Below are 22,371 nucleotides of genomic sequence, written 5' to 3' on the forward strand. Positions count from 1 at the left end.
GCAGCGTCCTGGGTCGCCTTCAAGCCCCGACCCAGAACTCCGCTGGGAAACCCCCCCGACGAGCCTCCCACGGCCCCACTCACCTCCAGACCAGCGGAGGGCGAGGCACGGCAGCTCCCAGCAAGGCACAGGACTGGGCCGGTGTCTCGGGCCCACGAGGGCGGCGCGAGGTTGGGGAGCGGCCGCCTTGGCGACCGGTGCCGGAATGGAGGCCACAGGCAGGCAAAACGCCTCAGCCCTGCCGGCCGCATCAGTGGAGGGGCGTGGAGGCGCGGGACGCGGCGGTGCGGGGGTGGGGGAGCGCGACGCAGCTGGAGATCCTGGCGGACGGCGGCCCCTGCCTCAGGGAAGAGGCGAGCGTGGGCCCGACGGGCTAGCAGCCACGGGCCAGCTAAGAAAGGGTGGGTCCCAGCCGGGAGGCCAGGCTCAACTGGGGCCCCCAGGCGGGGGGCGAGTGCGGAGGGGCAGCCTTCGTGAGCCACGGCCCACACTTCCACCGGGGAACAGGCGGGGCGGAGCCGGAAGTAGGGCCGCCCACTTATAAGGTGGGAGGGGGCAGGGGCGAAGGTAGATAAGGGGAGAGAGAGCAGAGGCCAAGGAGGAGAGAGCCAGAGACGAGTGAGCGGCAGTGGCTGGAGTAAGCTCTGCAGGCTGACACGCTGGCTGACACAGCAGGTGAGGACAGCTCAGACTCGCCTGCTGAGTGGTCTGAGGCCGAGGAAGCTCCTCTCGAGCGGACAGTGAGTGCCACGCCTAGGGTGGAACCCAGGGACACAGTCCAAAGTCCTCACAGGCAGCTTCATGTGTTCATGTGTACTTGACTAGCATGTATTCCACACTTTCCTTCCCCTGTAATTTTTTTGGGGACAGGTTGTGGCTCAGTGGTAGAGCCTCTGCTTGGCATGCAGAAGGTCCCAGGTTCAATCCCCGGCATCTCCAGTGAAAGGGACTAGGCTGGTAGGTGATGGGAAAGACCCCTGCCTGAGACCCTGGAGAGCCTCTGCCTTTCTGAGAAGACAATACTGACTTTGATGGACCAAGGGTCTGATTCAGTATAAGGCAGCTTCATGTGTTCATGTGAACCCACCTTTCCAAAGGACGGCAATGCACGGGCGTAAGAGGGCATCTGTTTTCTGAACTGACCCAGTTCTCTCCGAACTCTCAGCCCAACTCAAGTCTGTGTTCTCTTGTTTAGGTTGAAGCTCCTCCTTCCGTGGCTAGAAGCCAGAATTCATGAGGGCTGTGAGGAGCCAGCTACGCACAACGCCCTAGCCAAGATCTACATAGACAGCAACAACAACCCTGAAAGGTTTCTGCGTGAGAACCCCTACTATGACAGCCGTGTGGTGGGGAAGTACTGTGAGAAGAGAGACCCTCATCTGGCGTGCGTGGCTTATGAGCGGGGCCAGTGTGACCTGGAGCTTATTAATGTGAGCATAGATTTGGGGAATATCTGAGATGGAGTCCAAGGATCACACTTCAAATGCACAAAATCAGGCTTTTGCTCTGCAGTTTTTGAGTAGAGGCAAACCAGTATTCTTGCACAAGTTTTTTGTTCGTGCCTGTCACATTTTTATTTTGCCCTATAGAATTCCTCTGGGGCATTTCCCTGTACCAGTGTAGGATAGCTGTATGACCGTGCCTCTCTTTTCCCCCTGCTCCCAAATTCACAGTCCTGTGTGACTATTCTGTGCTATGCAGTGGTTGGTTTACCCCTAAGTGTCTTTGTGGGTTGCAGGAATAAGTACATTCAAACTTGCATGGAGATAAAAGTTGGTGCTTATTTTTGGTTAAAAACATGGTCTTGAGTGGCCTAGTATCCCAGCACTGTAATTTCTGCGTAACAATATAAATTACTGAGACTGCAGTTAAACTGGCCAGTTGTATTGTGCGTTGGAGTCAGCACTATGTAGCTGTAAAGTGCTTTAAGTGTGTGGCTTGGAGTCCTTATCAGCTTGATTGCTCTCTTTGGGTCAGGATGTTAGTGCTGTTCTCATTAACGTAACTTGGGAACTTGGGTCAAGGGGCCAGCTTGCCCAAAGCTGTGGCCCAGGTGACCAAGCCTCCTACACCAGTCCAGCATTCTTCTCTCCAGACCAGATTTGGGGCAAAGCTTCATCGTTGTCTCCAGGGACACCAAAATGCCAGTTTGAACCGTAACATATTCTCTGTCCCTGGTTTTTCAGGTATGCAATGAGAATTCCCTCTTCAAGAGCCTCTCCCGTTACTTGGTGCGCCGCAAGGACCCCGAGCTGTGGGCCAGTGTGCTACTGGAAAGCAACCCTTACCGAAGACCGCTGATCGACCAGGTATTGTTTCCCAGCCTTCTTCAGGGATGCGGGTAGGTCCAGCTTGAAAGCAGAAAGGGTGCCCACTGCCTGCCTCTTGTGCTTGTAGGTTGTGCAGACGGCGCTGTCGGAGACTCAGGACCCTGAAGAAGTGTCTGTCACCGTCAAGGCTTTCATGACCGCTGACCTTCCTAATGAGCTGATTGAGTTGCTGGAGAAAATTGTTCTGGATAATTCTGTGTTCAGTGAACACAGGTTGGTATAGTGTCTTTGTCTGCTGTCCTTCCTTCCTCCCTCAATACTACTTATAGTATGTATGTGGTACTCTAGAGAGTTTTCAGACTCTTCTGGGCAGTCCTGGGATACCTTGGCAGGTAACCAGAGATTTCTTAATGAGAGGATTTAGAAGAAGAGGAAGAGTTGGTTTTTATACCCCTCTTTTCTCTACCTTAAGGCATCTCAAAGCAGCTCACAGTCGGCTTCTCTTCCCCTCCCCACAACAGGCACCCTGTGAGGTAGGTGGGGCTGACAAAGTTCGGAGAGAACTGTGACTGGCCCAAGGTCACCCAGCAGGCTTCGTGTGTAGGAGTGGGGAAACAAACCCGGTTCTCCAGATTGGGGTCTGCCGCTCTTAACCACTACACCATGCTGGCTCCCTATTATTAGTCATAATAGGTTAGCTTTTCTGGAAGACAGTTTGCTCACCTATCCCTGCAGTGGACAGTTTAGACAATTGTATTTTTTTAGATTTTTGTTTAGTGTGAGCTTGGCTTATGCAGTGCTACAGTCAAGCCCAGAGAAGCCTGGTCCACAGTCCGTGCGTATTCTAAAACTTCTCTCTCTCTCTCTCTCCCACTACCCCTCAAAACCTTCGAATCCTCAGCACTACCCAGGGGTTAACAGTTAGTGTCCCTCATAGTTGAATGGATAGATCACTAGTAATACGAAAAGACGGACTTTGTTTGGAAGCTTAGTACACTGAAGTAGCCCGTGGTGGAACTCCTGATGCTCCGAAACGTTTCCCACTTGTGTTCTGACAGCGTTGGCTCCTTTCGAGCAAGTAACATCAAGCCTTGGCCCAGTACTGGTGGCTGGATGTGATATAAGCTGGGGGCTGTGTGTTTGCCAAGGCTTCTGTGGAAATAAAGGCAGGCCATAGAATGTGGTCAAGGCACACTTGTTCAGCTTCCTGAAAAAATATTTTGCTCTCATGAAGTTTCTAGCTGTCATGGTTGTAGGGAAATGTTTGACAGGATCCCAGAAGTTAGAGAGGACGTGAAACCTGAAGGTAGAGCTTCATTGCACTGTAATAGCCTCACATGACTGGCACAGGCAGCATAAATTATGCAGATTGCTTGAAACTCCAAAACCTATGTTGTAAGTTTGCTCAATTTGTAACCGTTTGCTGCCTATCCAGGGTCTTCATTAAGGTTCAGATACGCATGTTTGCTCCTTACAGGGCACATCCTGTGCGTGCATAGTTATTTTGGGGAATACGGGACATACACAGCTGCCCTGTACAGAGTCTCAGCAGTGGTTCTTCTATTTATGACCAACACCAGCTCAGTCTTGCCACCTGAGGCACCAAACGCTGAACCGGGGACATTTGGAACTACGGCTGATGATCCATTCCTTTCTCTTCTGCTTCCTTAGGAACCTGCAGAACCTGCTTATCCTGACAGCAATCAAGGCCGATCGTACCCGTGTCATGGAGTATATCAATCGCCTGGACAACTACGATGCTCCTGATATCGCCAACATTGCAATCAGCAATGAGCTTTTCGAGGAGGCCTTTGCTATCTTTAGGAAGTTTGACGTCAACACCTCCGCGGTGCAGGTAATGCCTGGATTCCAAGTTTTTGGGGCAGATGATCTTCTAGTGGCACAAAGCACCAGCCTTCTTTGCCTTGCACATGGTGCCCATGGGTGCTGCTATTGCTTGCCATCCTCCCTTTCTTCCAAGCAGTAGGGACCTAGCCTCACCTCCAGCTTAGTTGCTAAGGCTGCGCATTGTCTCCCTCCAGTCCCGCCGTCCTTTTGTAGAAAATGGTGCTGGGCCATCCAGGCAGGCATCTTGACTGCCTAAAGCTTCCCTTGAGGCCTGTCTGTCTGTTCTCAGTCCACCTCAGAAATCCTTGGCAGGAACCAGTCCTGGCAAAAGAGATGGCAAGGTCGAGCATTTCCTAGGGAGCCTGAAGGGCCCGACAGTTATCAACAACAGAAAAGGATTTTAGTTTGCATGGCCCACTTCTTACAGGTTAGAGCAGCGTTTCTCAACCAGGGTTCCATGATAAATTGCTAGGGATTCTACAAGAAGAATAAGAATTGGTTTTTATATGCCAACTTTCTCTATCAAGGGAGAATCTAACCGGCTTACAATCACCTTCCCTTCCCCTCCCCATAACAGACACCTAGTCAGGTAGGTGGGGCTGTGAGATCTTTAAGAGAACTGTGACTAGCCCTAAGGTCACCCAGCTGGCTTCATGTGCAGGAGCAGGGAAACAAACCCAGTTCACCAGATTAGCCTCCACCGCTCGTGTGGATGAGTGGGGAATCAAACCCGGTTCTCCAGATCAGAGTCCACCTCTCCAAACCACTGTTCTTAACCACTATACCATGCTGGTGATAGTGATGAATAGGCTAATCATATGTAGGTGTTCCCTGAGACATGAATATTATTTCAAGGGTTCCGCAAGGGTAAAAAGGTTGAGAAATGCTAGGTTAAAGAGACCCTATTGCGGTGCTCCGCCAAAGGTGCCTGTTGCTTCTGCCTGCCTCATTGTACTATCTAGGTGTGTCGGCAATGCTTGATCTAGATTTCCTCCTTGTAGCATTGTACACTTAGCAGATTATCCCTGCTTCGGGGCCTTAACGGTGACTGTCTCCTCTGTGATCCTAGGTTCTGATTGAGCACATCGGAAACCTGGACCGAGCATATGAGTTTGCCGAGCGCTGCAACGAGCCGGCCGTATGGAGCCAGCTGGCCAAGGCTCAGCTTCAGAAAGGGATGGTGAAGGAAGCGATTGACTCCTACATCAAAGCAGATGACCCTTCGTCGTACATGGAAGTTGTCCAGGCTGCTAACGCCAGCGGTAGGGCTCGGGGTTCCATCTTCTAGCTTCTGAACGACCTTTGCAGGAGCTGATGAGTGTCTAGGCAGGATCGTTTTAGCCTTACTCCTCCCTATGGGATTTTTTATCAATAGTTTTGGTGACAAGGACTTCTAGAAGGCTTTAGGTGCGTGTGCTACCTTGACTTCCATTCTGTACAAGGTAAACGCCTTGTGTTGTCCGTATCTGCCCTGCATTCCCAGCTCACTGGAACAATGGAAGTAGCTTCTGCAAAGAGCAGCAAGATGTCCTCGTCTCCATTAAAATACAACAAAATCTACCCAAATAGCAAATCCATCTTCTCTGTTATCTAGGAAAGTTCCCAAGTCCCTTACTACATCTTTTGCCACAGAACAGCTGTAATATCAATGGATGATCGGCTGGGGCTGAGTGCTTCAGAGTATCCAGCTCTTCTTTTGGCTTCTTGGCCATCCTAGCTTCCCAGTGGTTCTTGAACATGAGGTGGCATTGTGCCTTGCACAGAGATAGCTGGCAACCTTTTCCTCACCATGCTCAGGTGAGACTTCTCTGATCCGGCATACTGGGGGAAGGAAAAGCCTTGATAGGAACTGGGGGGCTGGGGGGTGTTCTGCTCTTTCCATTCTCTGGCACACCAAATCATGAATACAAGAGGGGTAATAGAAGGAGCTGGCTACAGCAGATAGAAACCTGATCAGCTTTGCGCTCTGCTCCTGAGTGGGGAACGCTTTACAGGGGCAGGGGAAAGAAGGATTTTTCTCTCCTTTCCCCCTCCTTCCTGGTGGACGGGCAAGGTCAGGAGCTTTTACGGTGCCCCTCAGTATGAGAAGCAGGTGTCTCGCACACAGAGCTTTTGAAGCCTCGACTGTTTTCTTTTTGCTAAGGATGCCCCCCCCCCCAAAGTAAGGGTGAGAGAACTGTAGTTGAACACTGATGGCCTTGCCTTTTTCAGCTTCCTGTTGGAGGTCCCCACTTAATATCCCCTCCCCAAAATAGCATCATTTAGGATGTGTGTCCCCCTTCATTTTGGGGGGCCAGGTTCCTCTTTGAAACATCATGTCCCGTCCCCCCCCCCTTCCCCGCAGTGGAAAGGGACCCAAGTTCACGGTGGAGTGCATTTTATCCTATACCAGATGTGTGAACAGAGTCGCTCAGTATAAGGAGCGTACTACAAAGCAGCAGATTGTTCGGCTGACCCGATTTTTTTCAGTTTTGGGAAGCTTGTGTTCTGTGCAGTAAGAAAGGGTGACTGTTTGGCTCTGACAGAACTCTACACACACAGCCAGAGCCTAAGTACAAATTAATCAGTACTCTGTTGGCTCATCCCTTGGCTTTTGCCGATGTTGTACATGCTGTAGCATCTCCCCCTCTCCCGGTGGGGGGGATTAAGAGGCATTCCCTGTTGTGGATAAGCCTGCCGAGGCTGGTTTTGAAGTCATGGCTATGAAGCAGAAAGTTCCCTGTCTTGTAGTATGTTTCCGCAACTGAGCGAACATGGATCTCTCATGCCACGTGACCTAAGCTGCCTCTTTGTCCCTGCCTAGGGAACTGGGAAGAGCTGGTGAAGTATCTGCAGATGGCCCGCAGGAAGGCCCGGGAGTCTTACGTGGAGACCGAACTCATTTTCGCCCTCGCTAAGACCAACCGCTTAGCCGAGCTGGAAGAATTCATCAATGGACCCAACAATGCCCATATTCAGCAAGTGAGTGCTTCTGCCGTGTTATCGATGGGAATATCTGCGGGCCTCTTGGGCTGGGGTCTGGCTCTTTGCAGGGCTTGGAGGGGCTGCTGGTTTGCTGCCTGCTGGCTGTGCAGCCTACTGGAAAGAGACACTAACGTTGGCAACTTCGAGGTTTTACTGAGTGGAGAAAATCTTCCCTCAGAATGCATTTATGGAGATGGAGGTACTTTCATTTATGGCAACATTCACTGCACGTATCTGTGAAGGGATGCAATGTAAACAACCCTCTTTAAGAAATTGGCCAGCCTCTGTAATGCATTTTTCCAGTTCTCTGTGATGCTAAATAGTGCTTAATCTCAGTTGAGCGGATGGAATTGGAGACGGCGTTTTCAAGAGAACAAAACACTTGCCTCCCTAGGTCGGCGACCGCTGCTACGAGGAGAAGATGTACGATGCCGCCAAACTGCTGTACAACAACGTATCCAACTTTGGCCGCTTAGCGTCTACACTGGTTCACCTTGGCGAGTACCAAGCGGCAGTCGACGGTGCTCGGAAAGCGAACAGCACTCGGACATGGAAGGAGGTGGGCCTTTTGGGGCAGCTTGTAATCGCTGCCATCAGGCGTGGTGGGGCATGAGCTAGGGCGCTTTTAGAGATCGTTTGGGCACATGAACATGGAAGGAGGTGGGCCTTTTGAGTCAGCTTGTACTCGCTGCCACCAGGTGTGGTGGGGCATGAGCTCGGGCGCTTTTGGAGATCAATTGGGCACATGAAGCTGCCTTATACTGAATCAGACCCTTGGGCCATCAAAGTCAATATTGTCTACTCAGACCGGCAGCGGCTCTCCAGGGTCTCAGGCAGGGGTCTTTCACATCCCCTACCTGCCTATTCCATTTAACTGGATATACTGGGGACTGAACCTGGGACCTTCTGCATGCTAAGCAGATGCTGTACCACTGAGTCAAGGCCCTTCCCAGTGACGGGAGTATAGGTCTATTAATACTGTTAATATAATAATGACGGGAGTATAGGTCTATTAATACTGTTACAAGCAAATAGAGCCTCTGTGTACAGCTGCTAGGCATGAATGGGATGGCCAGAGCCCTTATGCTGTAGCTGAGAGCAGGCTACGGCCTCTGATAATCTGCTGTTGGGAGCACCATTGAGTAATGTGGAGTCCTGGTCCGATCCAGAGAGGTCGCTTCCTCCATTGCCTTGGCAGCCTGTGCCTGGTTGCTCTTAAGCTTTGAGAATAATGTGAAAAGGGGATTTCTTAAATCCTGATTCAATAGGCCGTTGTGGAGGGGTTTAAAGTTAAAAGCGGATTAGAGGAGTGGAGGCTTCCTCCTTTTCAGCTCTTACCAGCACGAAGATCTGTGTGTCTTTTCAGGTTTGCTTTGCGTGTGTTGATGGGAAGGAGTTCCGCCTGGCCCAAATGTGCGGCCTTCACATTGTGGTGCACGCAGATGAACTGGAGGAGCTGATCAACTATTACCAGGTAAGGGAGAGTCTGGGGTGTGCCTTTTCCCGCTTTCAGGAAGTGGCTGTTTGTTGCTGGGTTTTAAATTATGTACCCATCTCTCTCTCTTGTCTCTCCTTCCCTTAGGACCGTGGCTACTTTGAGGAGTTGATAACCATGTTGGAAGCTGCACTGGGGCTGGAGCGAGCCCACATGGGGATGTTCACAGAACTGGCCATCCTCTACTCAAAATTCAAGCCTCAGAAGATGAGAGAGCACTTAGAGCTGTTTTGGTCCAGAGTCAATATTCCTAAGGTAACACTTTCCAAGTGGTGGCAGTGTTGAAAGATGGATGCAGCTGTGTCTAGCCAGCCCTCCAATTCTGTGTTCACGGAGGCTTAAAGGCTGAGATCCAGTGCAAGAGCGGAGGTGGCGTTTTAAATCCCCCACTCAGTTGTGCCCTTCGCTGTGGGTGACCTTGGGCCAGTTGCTACCTGTCAGTTGAATCACCCTTACAGGATTGGCCTACTAATGCCCGCATATGTTGCACGGAACTCCCTTTGCGTGACAGCGCAGTACAAACGGGATTGTGAAGGTCAGTCTTATAGTGCCCATGGAGTAGACTCACTGCTTCAGACGAATGATAAAGGCTTGTGCACCTCCTACCAGGATTTTTCATTAAATATGCCCAAGCAAGATGTATTTCTGCTAGTCACAATTAAGAGCCAGTCAAGTAGCCGCAGCTATGTTTGTGTTACGCCCTTGGTGGTTATTTTATTTATTTATTAATTAAATTTATAGCCTGCCCACCCTGACCAAGGCCAGGCTCAGGGTGGGTAACGACCATAAATATCTAACATAAGTTCAATATAAATGTAATCAATAAAACAATTAAAAGCAATAAAAACATGCTACAATAATCTTCTAACTGTTAAAACCGTAGACTGCGCACAATACCACAAAACACTTGTTGAAATGCTATAAGCAGGCTGGGCTCTCTTAACTCAGTGCCAATGCGGAGTCAGTGATGAATCTCAGACTGGCAGTTGCTCTCCAGGGGTCTTTCTCACCACCTACTGCCTAGACCTTTTAACTGGACATGCCAGGGATTGGACCTAGGGACCTTTGGCATGCAAAGCAGAGGTTTTTCCAACGAGCCAAAGCCTTTGGGGGATCCTCTTTGACTAATGGGTGGCATCCAGCATGTCCATTCTTCTAGCATTCTGCTGGCATCCATTACTTGCAGCAGAGGACGGTTCTGCTGTTAGCGGAAGTTTAGGCGCCATTGTTTTTAGATTTGACCTACAAAATTTTATCTGGGTTAATTTTATTGTTGTGGCTTTTATTGATTGAGAGGTGTATTTTACCATGATTGTATTGTAAACTGCCCTGAGCCCCACTTTGGCGGGGGGAGAGCTATTTACAAATATAATAAATAAATTATAAGTAAATAGTGTAGAAACGTTGGATCCCCATCCTAAGTGTTGAAGGTGATGGGCCAGAATCAAATGTAGTGTTCTGTCAGGTTGGCTGTCCAGTTGGTACTAGATTCACGGGCCGGCTTCACACTGTGCAGAATTCCTTGCCTCAGGATAACGGCAAAGGCAAATTCATGAAAGGTCTGTTAATTGGCCGTGAAATCTAAATCAAACATAATGGATAAGGGGTGCCATACATCACAACTCACGAGTGGTGGGGACAAACAGGAGGAAGGTCCTTGCTGGAACCTCCCAGATCTTTCTGGGTACCGTTGGCAACTACTTGGGACTAGGCTGTTGTGACAACCCAGACCCTATTTTGTTTGTTCGCTAGGTGCTAAGGGCAGCTGAACAAGCACATCTTTGGGCAGAGTTGGTCTTCCTGTACGACAAGTACGAAGAATATGACAACGCCATAATTACAATGATGAACCACCCAACAGATGCATGGAAAGAAGGACAGTTCAAAGATATCATCACTAAGGTACCGCCTTCTTTGATAACTCTCACAGGCTTTATTACTCATTTCAGGCTCAGATGGGAAATCTAAAGTTCATCTTCGTGGCTTCTGTGCAGTCCCACATGGGAACTGTGCATGTACAGGCTGGCCTGAGCATGCATAGTTCCCATATGTGCCTGCACAGAAGACCATTCAATGAACAACAGTTACAGGTGAGTGCAACACTGTTTTCTCTATCACTAGAGGGAGAGTATCCAGAGCTGGGATAGCCCCCCTTCCTTTGCTCCACAGGCACAGCCATCTGGACAAAGCCTGTCCCCTCCAGAGGGGCAAACGTGTCCCACTCTTGTTCCAGTCTTTGCACAGGTCACCTTGATTTCCCAACACTAGCTCAAACACATCCACTCCCTCAGGGGGAACTGTGAACCACTATTCACAGCCTTGATCTTGGATTTTGTTGGATCGTTTTAACTAATACTTTATGTTGTGTGATTTATTACGTTTGTTCTGAGATGTTGTAAACAGCTCTGGAAGCTTGGTTAGGAAGCAGTCTGGACATGGAATGGACAACGGCGGCATGCTAGAGATGCACCTTGCTTTGAGTCCCTGCTTAGTTGTTGTTTATTAAAGACCCACTTCCCATATGGGGATCAGCTATGAAATACAGGCAGTGGAAAGTCACAGTTGGCTGTTGTTCCAAAGAATACTGCTGCTGGTCTGCACTGTAGTGTGTCTTTTCTTAGTGGAGGGGGTGACCCAAACTGGCTTCCATACTGCCTACTCGTTACAGGGTGGTGCTAACTTAAGCCCCTCCCTTCAGGTGGGAGAAGGTCCTCAGTTCTGATCCTTACTATCTCTACAGCCACAGTAAAGGGTTCTTGTTCAGGTACAGTTAGTTTACAGCAGCGGTTCCCAAACATGTTGAGTCATGGAGCACTTTTCATGAGAGAAATTTGTCACAGAGCACTAATTTTCACCTAGCACCCATATAATGACAGTAGTATTTTTCTTTCTGATCTCTTCACAGAGCACTAGATGTTTCGCGGAGCACCAAGTGCTCCGTGGAGCACAGTTTGGGAACCACTGCTCTACAGTGTTTTTAAGTTGCTTGGTCAGAATAATTTCTGCCCGCCTTTGCCACAGCGTAGGGTAGAAAGAGAGCTGGACAGCTGCTCTGCCTGGAGCATGGCTAGTGGACAGGCGGCTCATTTGGCCGCTGAGGAGGATAGGGCTGGAAAGTTGCAGAGGGATGCCCACAGGATGTGGTTTGCCACACAGAGGCGTTTTGGGGGGGTCAAGGGTGATGGCTTACACGCAAGCCTGCACCTTCTGTTTGAGGAACAGGCCAAGAATACTTGCTAATCTCTAGAGCAGAACTGGAAGCCCATCAGATGCACTGGAATAGCCAGGGCACAACGAGAGATGCCAAACGACCAGGCGCAGTGGCTTCTGGAGTCATATGTGGCAAAGGTGCAAAAAGTGTGGCTGTTTTTGGTTCTTAGCCAGTTTGGCCAGATGTGATGTCTGCCACTAGCGATTCTGGGAATCCCCTCACAGTGAGAACAACTGGGACCCATTTAGAGACGTGCAAAGGCCTTCCGAGTTGAGGGTGTGCTGACTCATTCACTGCTTTTTACTCTTTTTGGCGTGCATTGCACAGCTGTTTTCCTGTGGCTGTACCTCGTACTGCCTCAGAAGTGTATAGTGTGAGCATTTCCTACACCAGTAGCTCTCCCTGCCCCCCCGCCACCAGCTGCACGTAGGGGAAGTTCCTATATGACAAAGGCCCTATTGATGTGGTGCGGGAGCCAGCCGTGGCTTTGTGGCGGGAACTGTGTTGTCTAGCATTCTTCAGTCTTTGCAACTATGTAAGAGCAATGATTGTTTCTGCCATAGGTGGCCAACGTGGAACTGTATTACAAAGCGATCCAGTTCTATTTGGAGTTTAAACCGCTGCTGCTGAACGACCTGCTGATGGTGCTCTCTCCTCGACTTGACCACACCCGTGCAGTCAACTTCTTTAGCAAGGTATTAAGCGCCTGTCCGCAGCTGTCCGAGGAGCCTCCCTGACTTCTTGTGTTCCCCCCAGTGAGTGGCTGGTGGCGCTTCACTCTTGTCAGGCCAAGATGCAAAGCCGTTCAGAGAACGGAGAGTAGTGCACCACAAAGGTGTACACCACTAACGTTTGACGCTCAAACGAAAGGCTGCCTCCTCTTTCCATCTCCTCCCTGCCCATAATCCTGGGGTTCCTTTAACACAGAACAGAGGGCAAGCCACCTGTGTTAAGCAATATCGGTCATGATCCCAAGAGCTTCTTCGGTTGTTCCCCTTGCTCGGGCACCCCAGTGAAACTTTTCACTTGCTTTATCATAAGCTTCTTTAAAGACCCTCTTCACTTCCAAGAGTCGCTGTGTCGCATAAAGGGCTTCCATTGAACTTGGGTCCAGTGCCAAGGTTGCTGTGCGGCTGCTTGGCACCCTGGCCCTTCTGCAGTCTGTGAATTGGGTCTGTAAAGACATGTGAAGAATCTCTCCTAACTGAGAAGAACTTCTGTTGAAATCAAAGCCCCAAGGCTGGAGTAACTGTGGAAGACAGTGGGCATGATGCTTGCTGTCTCCTGGCTTGGGTGACAGCCTGTGTTCCTCTGGCGCCTCTCCTGAGGGCCATGTCCTTCAAGACTCAGGATGCCACCGACACTGTTTTGGATATGCCTGTGCTTTAAAGGCCATTTGGTCAACCAAGTCAACGGCAGCGGTAATATCTGTTTGCGTTGATGGGGAAAGCAGTACACAGTCTTGTTCTGTTTTACAGGTTAAACAACTTCCACTAGTGAAACCCTACTTGCGTTCAGTTCAGAACCACAACAACAAATCGGTGAATGAATCTCTGAACAACCTCTTCATAACAGAAGAAGACTACCAGGTAAGGTGTTTGCTTCAGAATGAGAGTTGGTGTACTTGGGACGGCCAGTCTTAGTTTTGTGTAGCAAAACTCTTGAGTTTAGCAAGCTTTTAATGGAAACCCCCCCCCATAAAAAACGGCAGCTCAAAGTTGGAGGCACATGCCCAGATGCCCCCCCCAGTACAGGATTTGAAGCGAACGTGGTTCACTTGCCCATAGGCCGCCAGGTTTATGGTTGAGGCCAGCTACGGTTTCCTATATAAGATTGCTGGCCTCCCAGCCCACACCGTTAATCCATCTGCTTGCCTAGTTAAAACTTTTTACACCTAGAGGCACCTAAGTAGTTTTTGGATAATTGGTTTTTATAACTTTTAGGGCTATTTTAAATGCTGTTTTAATGGTTTTGTTGATTAAATAGGTTATTACTGACCTGTAAGCCGCTCTGAGCCCGGTCTTGGCCGGGGAGGGCAGGGTACTACATTGTAACAAAAACAAATAAATAAATAAAGCGCTGACTTGTGCCTCTTCCCAAGGCGCTCAGGACATCGATAGATGCCTATGACAACTTTGACAACATCTCACTCGCTCAGCGCTTGGAGAAACATGAACTGATTGAGTTCCGGAGGATCGCCGCTTACCTCTTCAAAGGCAACAATCGCTGGAAGCAAAGCGTGGAGCTCTGCAAGAAGGACAGGCTATACAAGGTAATGGCCTCAAAGGCTTAGCAGAATCGTTGGGAAGGGGCAGTGGGCAGGGAGAGGGGGAGAGAAGTCCTCCTGCTTGGGAAGCCTGCTGCAGTTGGCGTCGAGTTCTGTTGTTGCCCAGCTGTACCTGAAAAGGAGGCTCATCCTTTCGCCCTCGCTCATAGGCCTCCAACTCGGGTTTTTGGGCCACGCTTGGAGACCTCTTGCAGGCCTCCCCTCCCCCAGAGTGAGGCGCTGTTTATCCTCGGAGCAGCAGGGCACCTTTGCGTAGCGGGCACTTATCCACCTTCACTGATGTGCTTTCTGCTCCCTCTCCCCGTGCCAGGACGCCATGCAGTACGCTTCCGAGTCCAAAGACACAGAGCTGGCGGAGGAGCTCTTGCAGTGGTTCCTGCAGGAGGGCAAGAGGGAGTGTTTTGGAGCCTGCCTCTTCACTTGCTACGACCTTCTCCGACCGGACGTGGTCTTGGAGACTGCCTGGAGGCACAACATCATGGACTTTGCCATGCCCTACTTCATTCAGGTCATGAAGGAATACTTGACCAAGGTAATGGCCCGAGCCCCCCTCCCAGTAAGCCCACGGCCCTCCCCATTAGCTGCTCACTGTCCTGTTTGTCTGATACACCTCTGTTGTGTTTGTGCTACTAACACCAGTGTTGCCGTTATTGAGTGTCTGTCTCTGTCCCATTTGCACTCCTCGTTCTGGACCCAACTGAGGAAGACCGCTTTCAGGAAGCAGAGAACCAGATGCCCGCAGAGCAGGTTCTGATAACAGCACTGTCACAGCTGATAAATAAGGACACTGTTAGTGTTAGATTAATGCCAGACAACCCTTGGCCACAGAAGGGCTCCTTTAGCTGCTGCGGAGAGCCTAGAAATGGAGTGCTGCTGTCACTTAGAAATCTAGCAGCAAGTTCCGCTGTCAAAGCCCCAGACCCCAAAGCCAGTCAGTGATGAGAGCGGTTTGCTCACCGAGCTGCATCCCTGAAAGACCATCTTCTGGCCTGCCCTCATATTGGCACGTCACCTGAGTCCAGCAACCCTGGTGACTCCCCATTTCCATCTCGCGTCTGTCCAGCCCAACATCTTCTGGGAACATAAGTCGGTGCTGTGCTGTTGGGGTTGCAACTCATCAGTTTCTGTCTAATGCAGAGGTCCGCGCCATCCTGAAGCTTTATGTGGCCCTATGCCGATGGCAGTTAGTGCAGTAACGTATCTTGCTGCAGCTACTCAATCGGCTCTCTGCCAGGCTGATTGTCTCCAGCTTCTCCGTGCCGCAAACAGGTTTCGGATTTACCGCAGTGCGTCCAGGTGACTGCGTTCAGAAAAGGGAATATAGGATTGACCAGTTTCCTGTCAACTTCTCTACCTTGACATTTAATGAGATGGGTTTAGACAGTTTTTTTGTTTGTTTGCTCTCTCTGTTTTCATCCATACTTCAGTCCCCCGACTCACATTTTGTCCATGCTGGTCTCATGATCACCAACAAAGCCCTGTAGGTGGTCAGATGGGACTCCCTCCTCTGTATTTTACTAGTGGAAAAATTGGGGAGATTCAACCGAGTTTTTAAGCGTTTTGCAGAATCTCTCTGCAGTCCTTGCAGCAAAACTGTACCATTGGGGGACTGAGTCAAGACTTGAACCTGGGACTCTTCCCTTCCTGCTGCCATGCAGTGGTCCTCCTTGCTTGCTCAGTTCTAGGTAGCTTTGACTCCCTTTGCCATGTGATTGTTCCCCAGTGTTAAGATGCTGCTTGGGAAGTGGCTGAACATCTCCCACAGTGGTGCCAATAGATGGTAGAAGTTGGATAGGCATGTTTCTTGGCTTGCAGTAGGAGCGCTCTGTGTTGGAGATGTCCTGAAACTTGTGTCTGTCACCGCGATGAGCTTGTGATAGAAACAGTGAAAACCTTCTTTGAAAAAATTCAACTGTCGCCTGACTTCTAGTTTAAAAACTCTGCAATTTAATGAAGTAGCAGCCACGTGATTGAGCATCTGTTTCATTCGGTTTGTCTCTGCCAGACACTTATTTTCTTCCATGAGAGAACCATAGGAAGCACAAGGTGATTGACCATGCGTAGTGTAGGGTGACTGAGGCCAAGAGAGTAGGTGGTCATCTAAGACTGCGTGGAATTTTGGATTACATCCTCGGACTGCCTCCTTCAGAAACAGGAAGTTAAAGAGGGAATCTCCACCCCTTGCATGGAGAGTTCTGCAAAATAATCTTGACAACAGCCTTGGTAACTAACCGCTGGGGAATTGTGGAACTGAAAACAGTCTACGCTTTAATAACCTACTTTTTATTTTATTTTTTTGCTAATACCCAAATCCCACAGGCCCATACTCCATGTAAACATGAAAATAGCCAGCTGAGCAGCCTCGGAATATGAAGCCCAAATTGGCTTTCTGCAGCCAATACTTCCAACGTGCTGTTTGGTTTTTAACTTTTTTCTTCCCTCACTCTTTGCCGATTCTACCATTTTTTAAAAACATGCTCAGTGTGGAGTTTGATTTTTTTCCTCTAAGCTGCACCTTCTGAATTCCTTTGCAGGTTGATGCAATAAAGGAAAAGGTGAAAGTTGGTTCTTTTTCCATCTTTAAGTCTGGAGACCCTAAGTCTAAGGAAATCTGCATGAGTTTTCTCTTTCCTACCTTTTTACTACACTGCTGCTGCTGCTTTCTCCCCGCCCGCGCCCCCTTCCCCCAACAAATATCTCACTAAAGCCTCTGCAAGTTTAAAACCATAGTCATATAGCCGTAGGACCAAACAAGTAGGTACTAATTGGCTAATCAACTCGGCAGGAAGGTCAGAAGCGATCAGTTGGATCACAGTTTGCCCGAGAAACGGCGAGGCGAGGTCGAATCCTGCACACAAGGGTGCTTGAAAGAAATTGCAGCTGTGTCTGCAGCGCAGCCATTAATGGTACTGCCCTGAAGCGTGGCAAGGGCGGTGATTGGGTTCTCCACGCAATAGCCTCTTTTTACCTCCCTGCCAAGGGCTGTGATCCAGTGTCTGATCTTGTGAGTCTTACTAATGTCTCTCGCTGACTGTAGGCAAAAGCCCAAATGCCAGCTGCTTTGAGGTTGGTCTCTCGCGTTTGAACAGGCGCCGGGCTCTTGTGGTTCCAGCTGGCTCCCCCCCCGCCCCCTTTACCCCAAACCAAGGCCAGTTTCTTGGGCCCATTTACTCTGGTCACTCCTTTCCCACCTTGAATTCCTGGCGCTTCATCCTAAACCAGAGTTAAGGCACAAGACTCTCCAAAGTTCAGCTTGTTTGGGCTGATGGACACCTTGGGAAACTTAAGGCCATCCCATGGAAGTCAGCTGGGGAGATCCCCCCCCAACCCCCCCCAAAAAGCCGACTAGCATACAGCTTTCTCTCGTTGGCCCCCGGCCAGTTTCCCCCTCGACAGCCCCTGGAGCCGCCGGCAAGCCTGCGTCAAACGTGTTGGGCGTGGACATCCTCCAGCAGCTAGGCATTGGCCATGGTGAGAGTATGGTGTGTGGAAAAAGGTACACGAACTGCAGTGTTTGCTTTTCCTGAACTGAGCATGTTCAACAGTCATTGTGATGTACATCTCACTTTCCCTGGAGCTGCAGAGCATTGCTGTGGGGGAGGGCTGTGGGGGGGGTGCTGCTGTGTGCCGTGATCTTTTTCGGGGAGGGGAGCCTGGTTGGCCGCCATCTCCAGCCTCACTCCTTGCTTCAGTTCTTTTGCCTTTTTTCCATGCACATGAAACACCAAAAAATATTAACATTGACCGCATGTGATTCTTTCTTCTTTTTTGTTCTACTTTTTTTTCCTTCTGCAGCTTTATCGCAGTCTCTGTGGAAAAGCCTTTTTAAAATGCAGTTGTATGCACTTTAATAAACCTGTCAGCGGGGCATCAAACAGTGTGGTTTGTGTCAATAAAGAGCACCTTCTCTCGGCCCCCTTCTCCTTTAGACAAGCTTGCATTCATTCATGGAGTGTTCTAAACCCTTGTATGTTTTTTTTTTTAAGAGCCATTGGAACAGTACAGAAATTGGCTAGGTTTTGTAAGCTGCCAGCTGACCAGCTGCATAGCAGCTCTTCCTCTTTGCTTAGCTTGCGTTCCTCTGCGATGCGCACCTCTGTCTGGGTCTGCTTCAGCACCTCAAAACGTTCCCAGCTTGTTCTGCCTTGTTTCTGATGATCCTGAGCTGGAAAGGCAGTGTTGGAATGGCACACGGGCAGGATCTGCCCAGAGGATACAGAAGCTTGCCAAGGGATGACTCTGAATACTGGCACTTGCCCAGGAGTGTGCCCTGTTCTCCTCACCCCTGGTTTTGGTTTGGGACCCTCTCTTGGAGGGGGAGGACTCAATGGCAGAGCGTTTGCTTTACATGCAGAAGGTCCCCAGTTTATATCCCTGGCTTCCCCAGTTAAAAGGATCCAAAGGAGCAGGTGGTGTGAAAGACCTCCCCCTGAGTCTCTGGAGAGTCACTGCCAGTCTTGAGTGGACAGTACTGACCTCGATGGGCCGATGGTCTGATTCAGTGTTAAAGCAGCTTCATGTGTTTGTATGTTGCAGCCAGCTGATCAGAGGCTGTGGTTGTGGGCAAGCTGCATGCCTGGCTCTGTGGCTCATGCTCCACACTTTTCCTCTCTGGACTGGCGTGGCTTGCAAAGAAATGCCAAGGTGCTCCTTATTTTTGTGCCCTGAAAGAGGGACTGGCGTTCCTGAAATGAGCTGAACTCCTGTGGCACCTTAGAGGCTGACGAGGTTTGATTCTGGCTGGGATCCTTAGTTGTTCATCCACTCGCGGCACCTGAAGACGAGGGGCTCTTGTGCTAGAAGAGGATGGTTAGTTGTACAGGCGCCACCAGGCTCCAGTTCATCTTAGCTTTTGGCCCTTCTAAAAGCATTGGAGGGCCAGCTGGTGGAAGAGAAGGATTTCAGCTGTATGAGAATCCTCTGTACCCTGGTTCCCGAGGAAAGGAATATCAGGATGTTGCCTTCCCCTCTGGAGAGGCAGACTTGGGTGGAGCTGCTGTGGCAGTCAAGAGACCTCCTGGTCTCTCTGGAGCTGTCCCTTTCACTCCCACCGCACAAATGGAAAGGGATTCTGAAGCAGGGCACAAGTGACAGTTGGACATCTTTCCCAAAGTGACACTTGATACAGGCCTTTAGTGGAGTCTCTGCATATTGCTTTAAATAAGCAGCGGCAGCCCAGCTCTTTGGCAAACGTGCAGCCCGTCAAGTGCACAGTGAGCGTGCGCACTGCTCACGTAGAACACCCTCTGGCCATGCGTCAAAGTGGCTTTTGCCCCTAATCTACTTGTCTGGGGAGGCAGGCAGGAGGCCCGATCCTAAGCAAATGCCCAGGACCTGCAACCCTCCTCCTCCTTTCAGGCAGGAGCGCCAGAAAACCCCTCAGCGGCACTTGTGGGTTAACCCGCCATGCTAAGGAAATGGCCAAGCGAAGGCAGTCAGAAGCTTGACCTGGGCAGTGTTCTGCGAGGGTCTAGAACCCATCTTAAGATTTCAGCCAGGCCAGAGCCTCCCCACACACCGAGCTTGCAGCATAAGGGTCCTGTAATGCTCACCGCGCTGGCTGCGTCTGTTGAGCCAGGCCAGTGAGCAAACTGCACAGAGCCAGTTAAAATGGTGGTGCATGAAGACGGCGCCGGAGATCTACAGAGGGAAACCCAGTTTCTTGGGTCTTCTCGATGCTAAACCCCACCCCAAGCTGGACCTGTTGAATGCCAAGCTTCCAGCACGGAGGGGGCGGCTTCCAAGGCCCCTCCTTGCACCATTTTTTGCAAGTGTTGGGGGGGGTGAACGGTCCTCACAGCAGTCCCGCCATTAACTCCACTCCCCCCCCCCAAAAAAAACACCTTTTGTCAGTGGCCGCCTGTCTTTGACCGTGTTTCACACCCACTGAAGGCTTTTCCACTTCTCTGCCAGACGACATAGGATGTGAGCGGTGGGAGCATGGTTTGTCTAATTTCTGGGGCTCTTCTGTCTTCCTAGGTGGATAAGTTGGACGCCTCAGAGTCGCTGAGGAAAGAGGAGGAGCAGGCGACAGAGACGCAGCCCATCGTTTATGGTAATGACCTGCTGCTTCTTTGGCAACCAGATTCTGAAGGGGCTTTCTTGCACAGTTATGCCGTGGATCTGGGGTTTGCTTTTTTTTTTTAAAGGGGGTTTACAGGTCAACAGGGCATGCCTATTATATTAGGTGCTGTGGAACACAGGCAGGATGGCGCTGTTGCAGTTGTTTGTGGGCTTCCTAGAGGCCCCTGATTGGCCACTGCTTGAACAGACTGCTGGACTTGATGGGCCTTGGTCTGATCCAGCAGGGCCTTTCTTATGTTCTTACGATGGCCACCCTCTTCTCTGAGGCAGGGAGCATCCTGCCGCGAATTCTTGTGGGGCAGAATGAGGGAGGGGGTGGTAGCTTTTTAACCACCGGATTGGCTACAAGTTAATGGTAAATTAAAGAGGTACCCTAACTGGGTTACAAGCAAGACTACCCAATAGGCGTTCTTCCTTCCATCGCAGGAGAAGCTGCCGCCTCCTTAGCTAGAGCTGAGCCAGCGTTATCTGAAACGTGTCCAGCTCTTCCCTTCAGTGCTCACGCTTTCTGTCATCCCTTGCTGCTGATCACCTTCAGTTATCAAGACTGTTTCGGCCGCTGATCATGTGCCATTGTTTCTCCTTTCTCCAGGTCAGCCGCAGCTCATGTTGACGGCCGGGCCCAGCGTCGCGGTCCCCCCACAAGCACCTTTTGGCTACGGCTACACTGCGCCTCCCTACGGGCAGCCTCAGCCCGGCTTTGGGTACACCATGTAAGGAGCAAGTCTGTCTGGAGTGAGCATCATTGTTGAACCGCCACCGTCCCCCCAACTCAACAGGGAAAAGCTTTGTGTCCTTGTAACCCTACTTCATGAAGGACTGTTGTTTTGTTTTCCCCCCCCCCGTACAAGCTCTTTGGATCCCACTTAGTGTAATCCTTTTTTCACATTCCATGCCACTTAGAACACCCTCCCCCCCCAAATGGGAACACTTTCCAATGTTCCAAGTGGGCTTTCTTTCCTTTTTTTGTTTTTTGTTTTGTTGTGTTTTGGGTTTGGTTTATTTGCAAGACTGCTTCTTGACATTAAACCCGGTCTTTTGTGACGATTCCAATTTGCACTCTGTAACGTTTAAACTCTATTATTGAATCTCTTTAAGTTCAGTGTATATGCGCAGCTTACAAATATGTACTGTCGTATCTAAAACGCATTTAAAAGTCTCGTCGTATATTCTGGAGGGGAGGAAGAAAAGCTCAGAGAAGAATTTGGATTGGGTGTTAAAACACTAACCGGCATATCCTTACCCAAGTTGGATTGCGTAGCTCTTTAAAGGAAAACAAAAATCCAAGTTGCATACACCGCCTTCCCTGAATTTTAAAATAAACCCAGTAAAGTTACCCATTCAACCTATGCAGTATCCAGTTACTCATAGAGAAAATGCTAGCTGTTCGCTCACTCCGTATGTACCGATTGCCCTTCCGTTGTGCAGTGCCCTGTGCTTTCCATGTGGGGACCATTTCTTTTTTTAATTTTCTATTTGAGGAGCAAGAGAGCACCAGTAAATCCAATCTGTGTGTTATTTGACTAATCCTGCCCCGAGGTTTGTGAATGTTGGATATTGTGGTGTTCGAAATCACTTTTTTTCCCGAGTGTACAGAAGAGAGCAGAAATCAAATGAGAGGGGGAGGGAGGGAAAAAAAACAACGACCTTAATTGCTGTTCAGTTATGTTTGTGCAATTTAAAATGGCTCAAATTGAAAAAAAATAAATAAATTACTGGACTGTGGAAATCCTCTATAGTAGTTTTTCAGTACACATCTCTCTTCAAACTCTTTTACTACAGACGCACCTGGTCTCAAAATCAGACAGGTTGAGCAGTGTTCTTAAGGTCAAAGGGCAGGACCAGCAGATTAGCAAAATACCAAATTTATTACTATGGAGATTATTGGCAGGCATCTTGCACTGAAGAGACGGCACGAGGAAATGTGTATTATAAATGCTCAGGACTCTATACCGGCGCGGGAGAAAGATGCGATTAGCACTTTGCAATGGTTGGCTGTGAGCTGAGCCAACGGCAGTGTCTTCTACCCAGGTGAAAGGAGGAAAAAAAATCTCTTTAGGGTTGTAGTTTTGAGTGTTCCAATTTAAATTTGACAAAAAGAGAGAGAGAGATCATGTTATAGGTATGTTAAGTTGCCTTAATATATTTAGCTTCAAAATAAAGTTGACTTCAATGTTCAGCCCTGTCGAATACTGTCATGTTTGTTATGTGC

General features: G+C 49.7%; 1 protein-coding gene across 1 annotated transcript in view; it reads left to right on the forward strand.

Annotated features, from left to right (window-relative positions):
* The window catches only part of CLTC (clathrin heavy chain), a 90,836-nt gene extending 69,815 nt beyond the window's left edge, over window positions 1-21,021 (forward strand). Inside the window, exons 17-32 of the mRNA XM_056864882.1 lie at window positions 1,196-1,430; window positions 2,187-2,309; window positions 2,398-2,543; window positions 3,942-4,125; window positions 5,188-5,380; window positions 6,922-7,079; window positions 7,477-7,641; window positions 8,449-8,556; window positions 8,665-8,832; window positions 10,330-10,479; window positions 12,352-12,483; window positions 13,267-13,377; window positions 13,890-14,060; window positions 14,386-14,607; window positions 20,055-20,130; window positions 20,752-21,021. Coding sequence (XP_056720860.1) covers window positions 1,196-1,430; window positions 2,187-2,309; window positions 2,398-2,543; window positions 3,942-4,125; window positions 5,188-5,380; window positions 6,922-7,079; window positions 7,477-7,641; window positions 8,449-8,556; window positions 8,665-8,832; window positions 10,330-10,479; window positions 12,352-12,483; window positions 13,267-13,377; window positions 13,890-14,060; window positions 14,386-14,607; window positions 20,055-20,130; window positions 20,752-20,876 — 2,467 coding nt within the window. The 3' untranslated portion in view covers window positions 20,877-21,021. The remainder of the gene's footprint in view (window positions 1-1,195; window positions 1,431-2,186; window positions 2,310-2,397; window positions 2,544-3,941; window positions 4,126-5,187; window positions 5,381-6,921; window positions 7,080-7,476; window positions 7,642-8,448; window positions 8,557-8,664; window positions 8,833-10,329; window positions 10,480-12,351; window positions 12,484-13,266; window positions 13,378-13,889; window positions 14,061-14,385; window positions 14,608-20,054; window positions 20,131-20,751) is intronic.
* Window positions 21,022-22,371: the final 1,350 nt, after the last annotated feature.

The sequence above is a fragment of the Euleptes europaea genome, chromosome 19 (genome assembly GCF_029931775.1).
Source record: "Euleptes europaea isolate rEulEur1 chromosome 19, rEulEur1.hap1, whole genome shotgun sequence".
Taxonomy (NCBI): Eukaryota; Metazoa; Chordata; class Lepidosauria; order Squamata; family Sphaerodactylidae; genus Euleptes; species Euleptes europaea.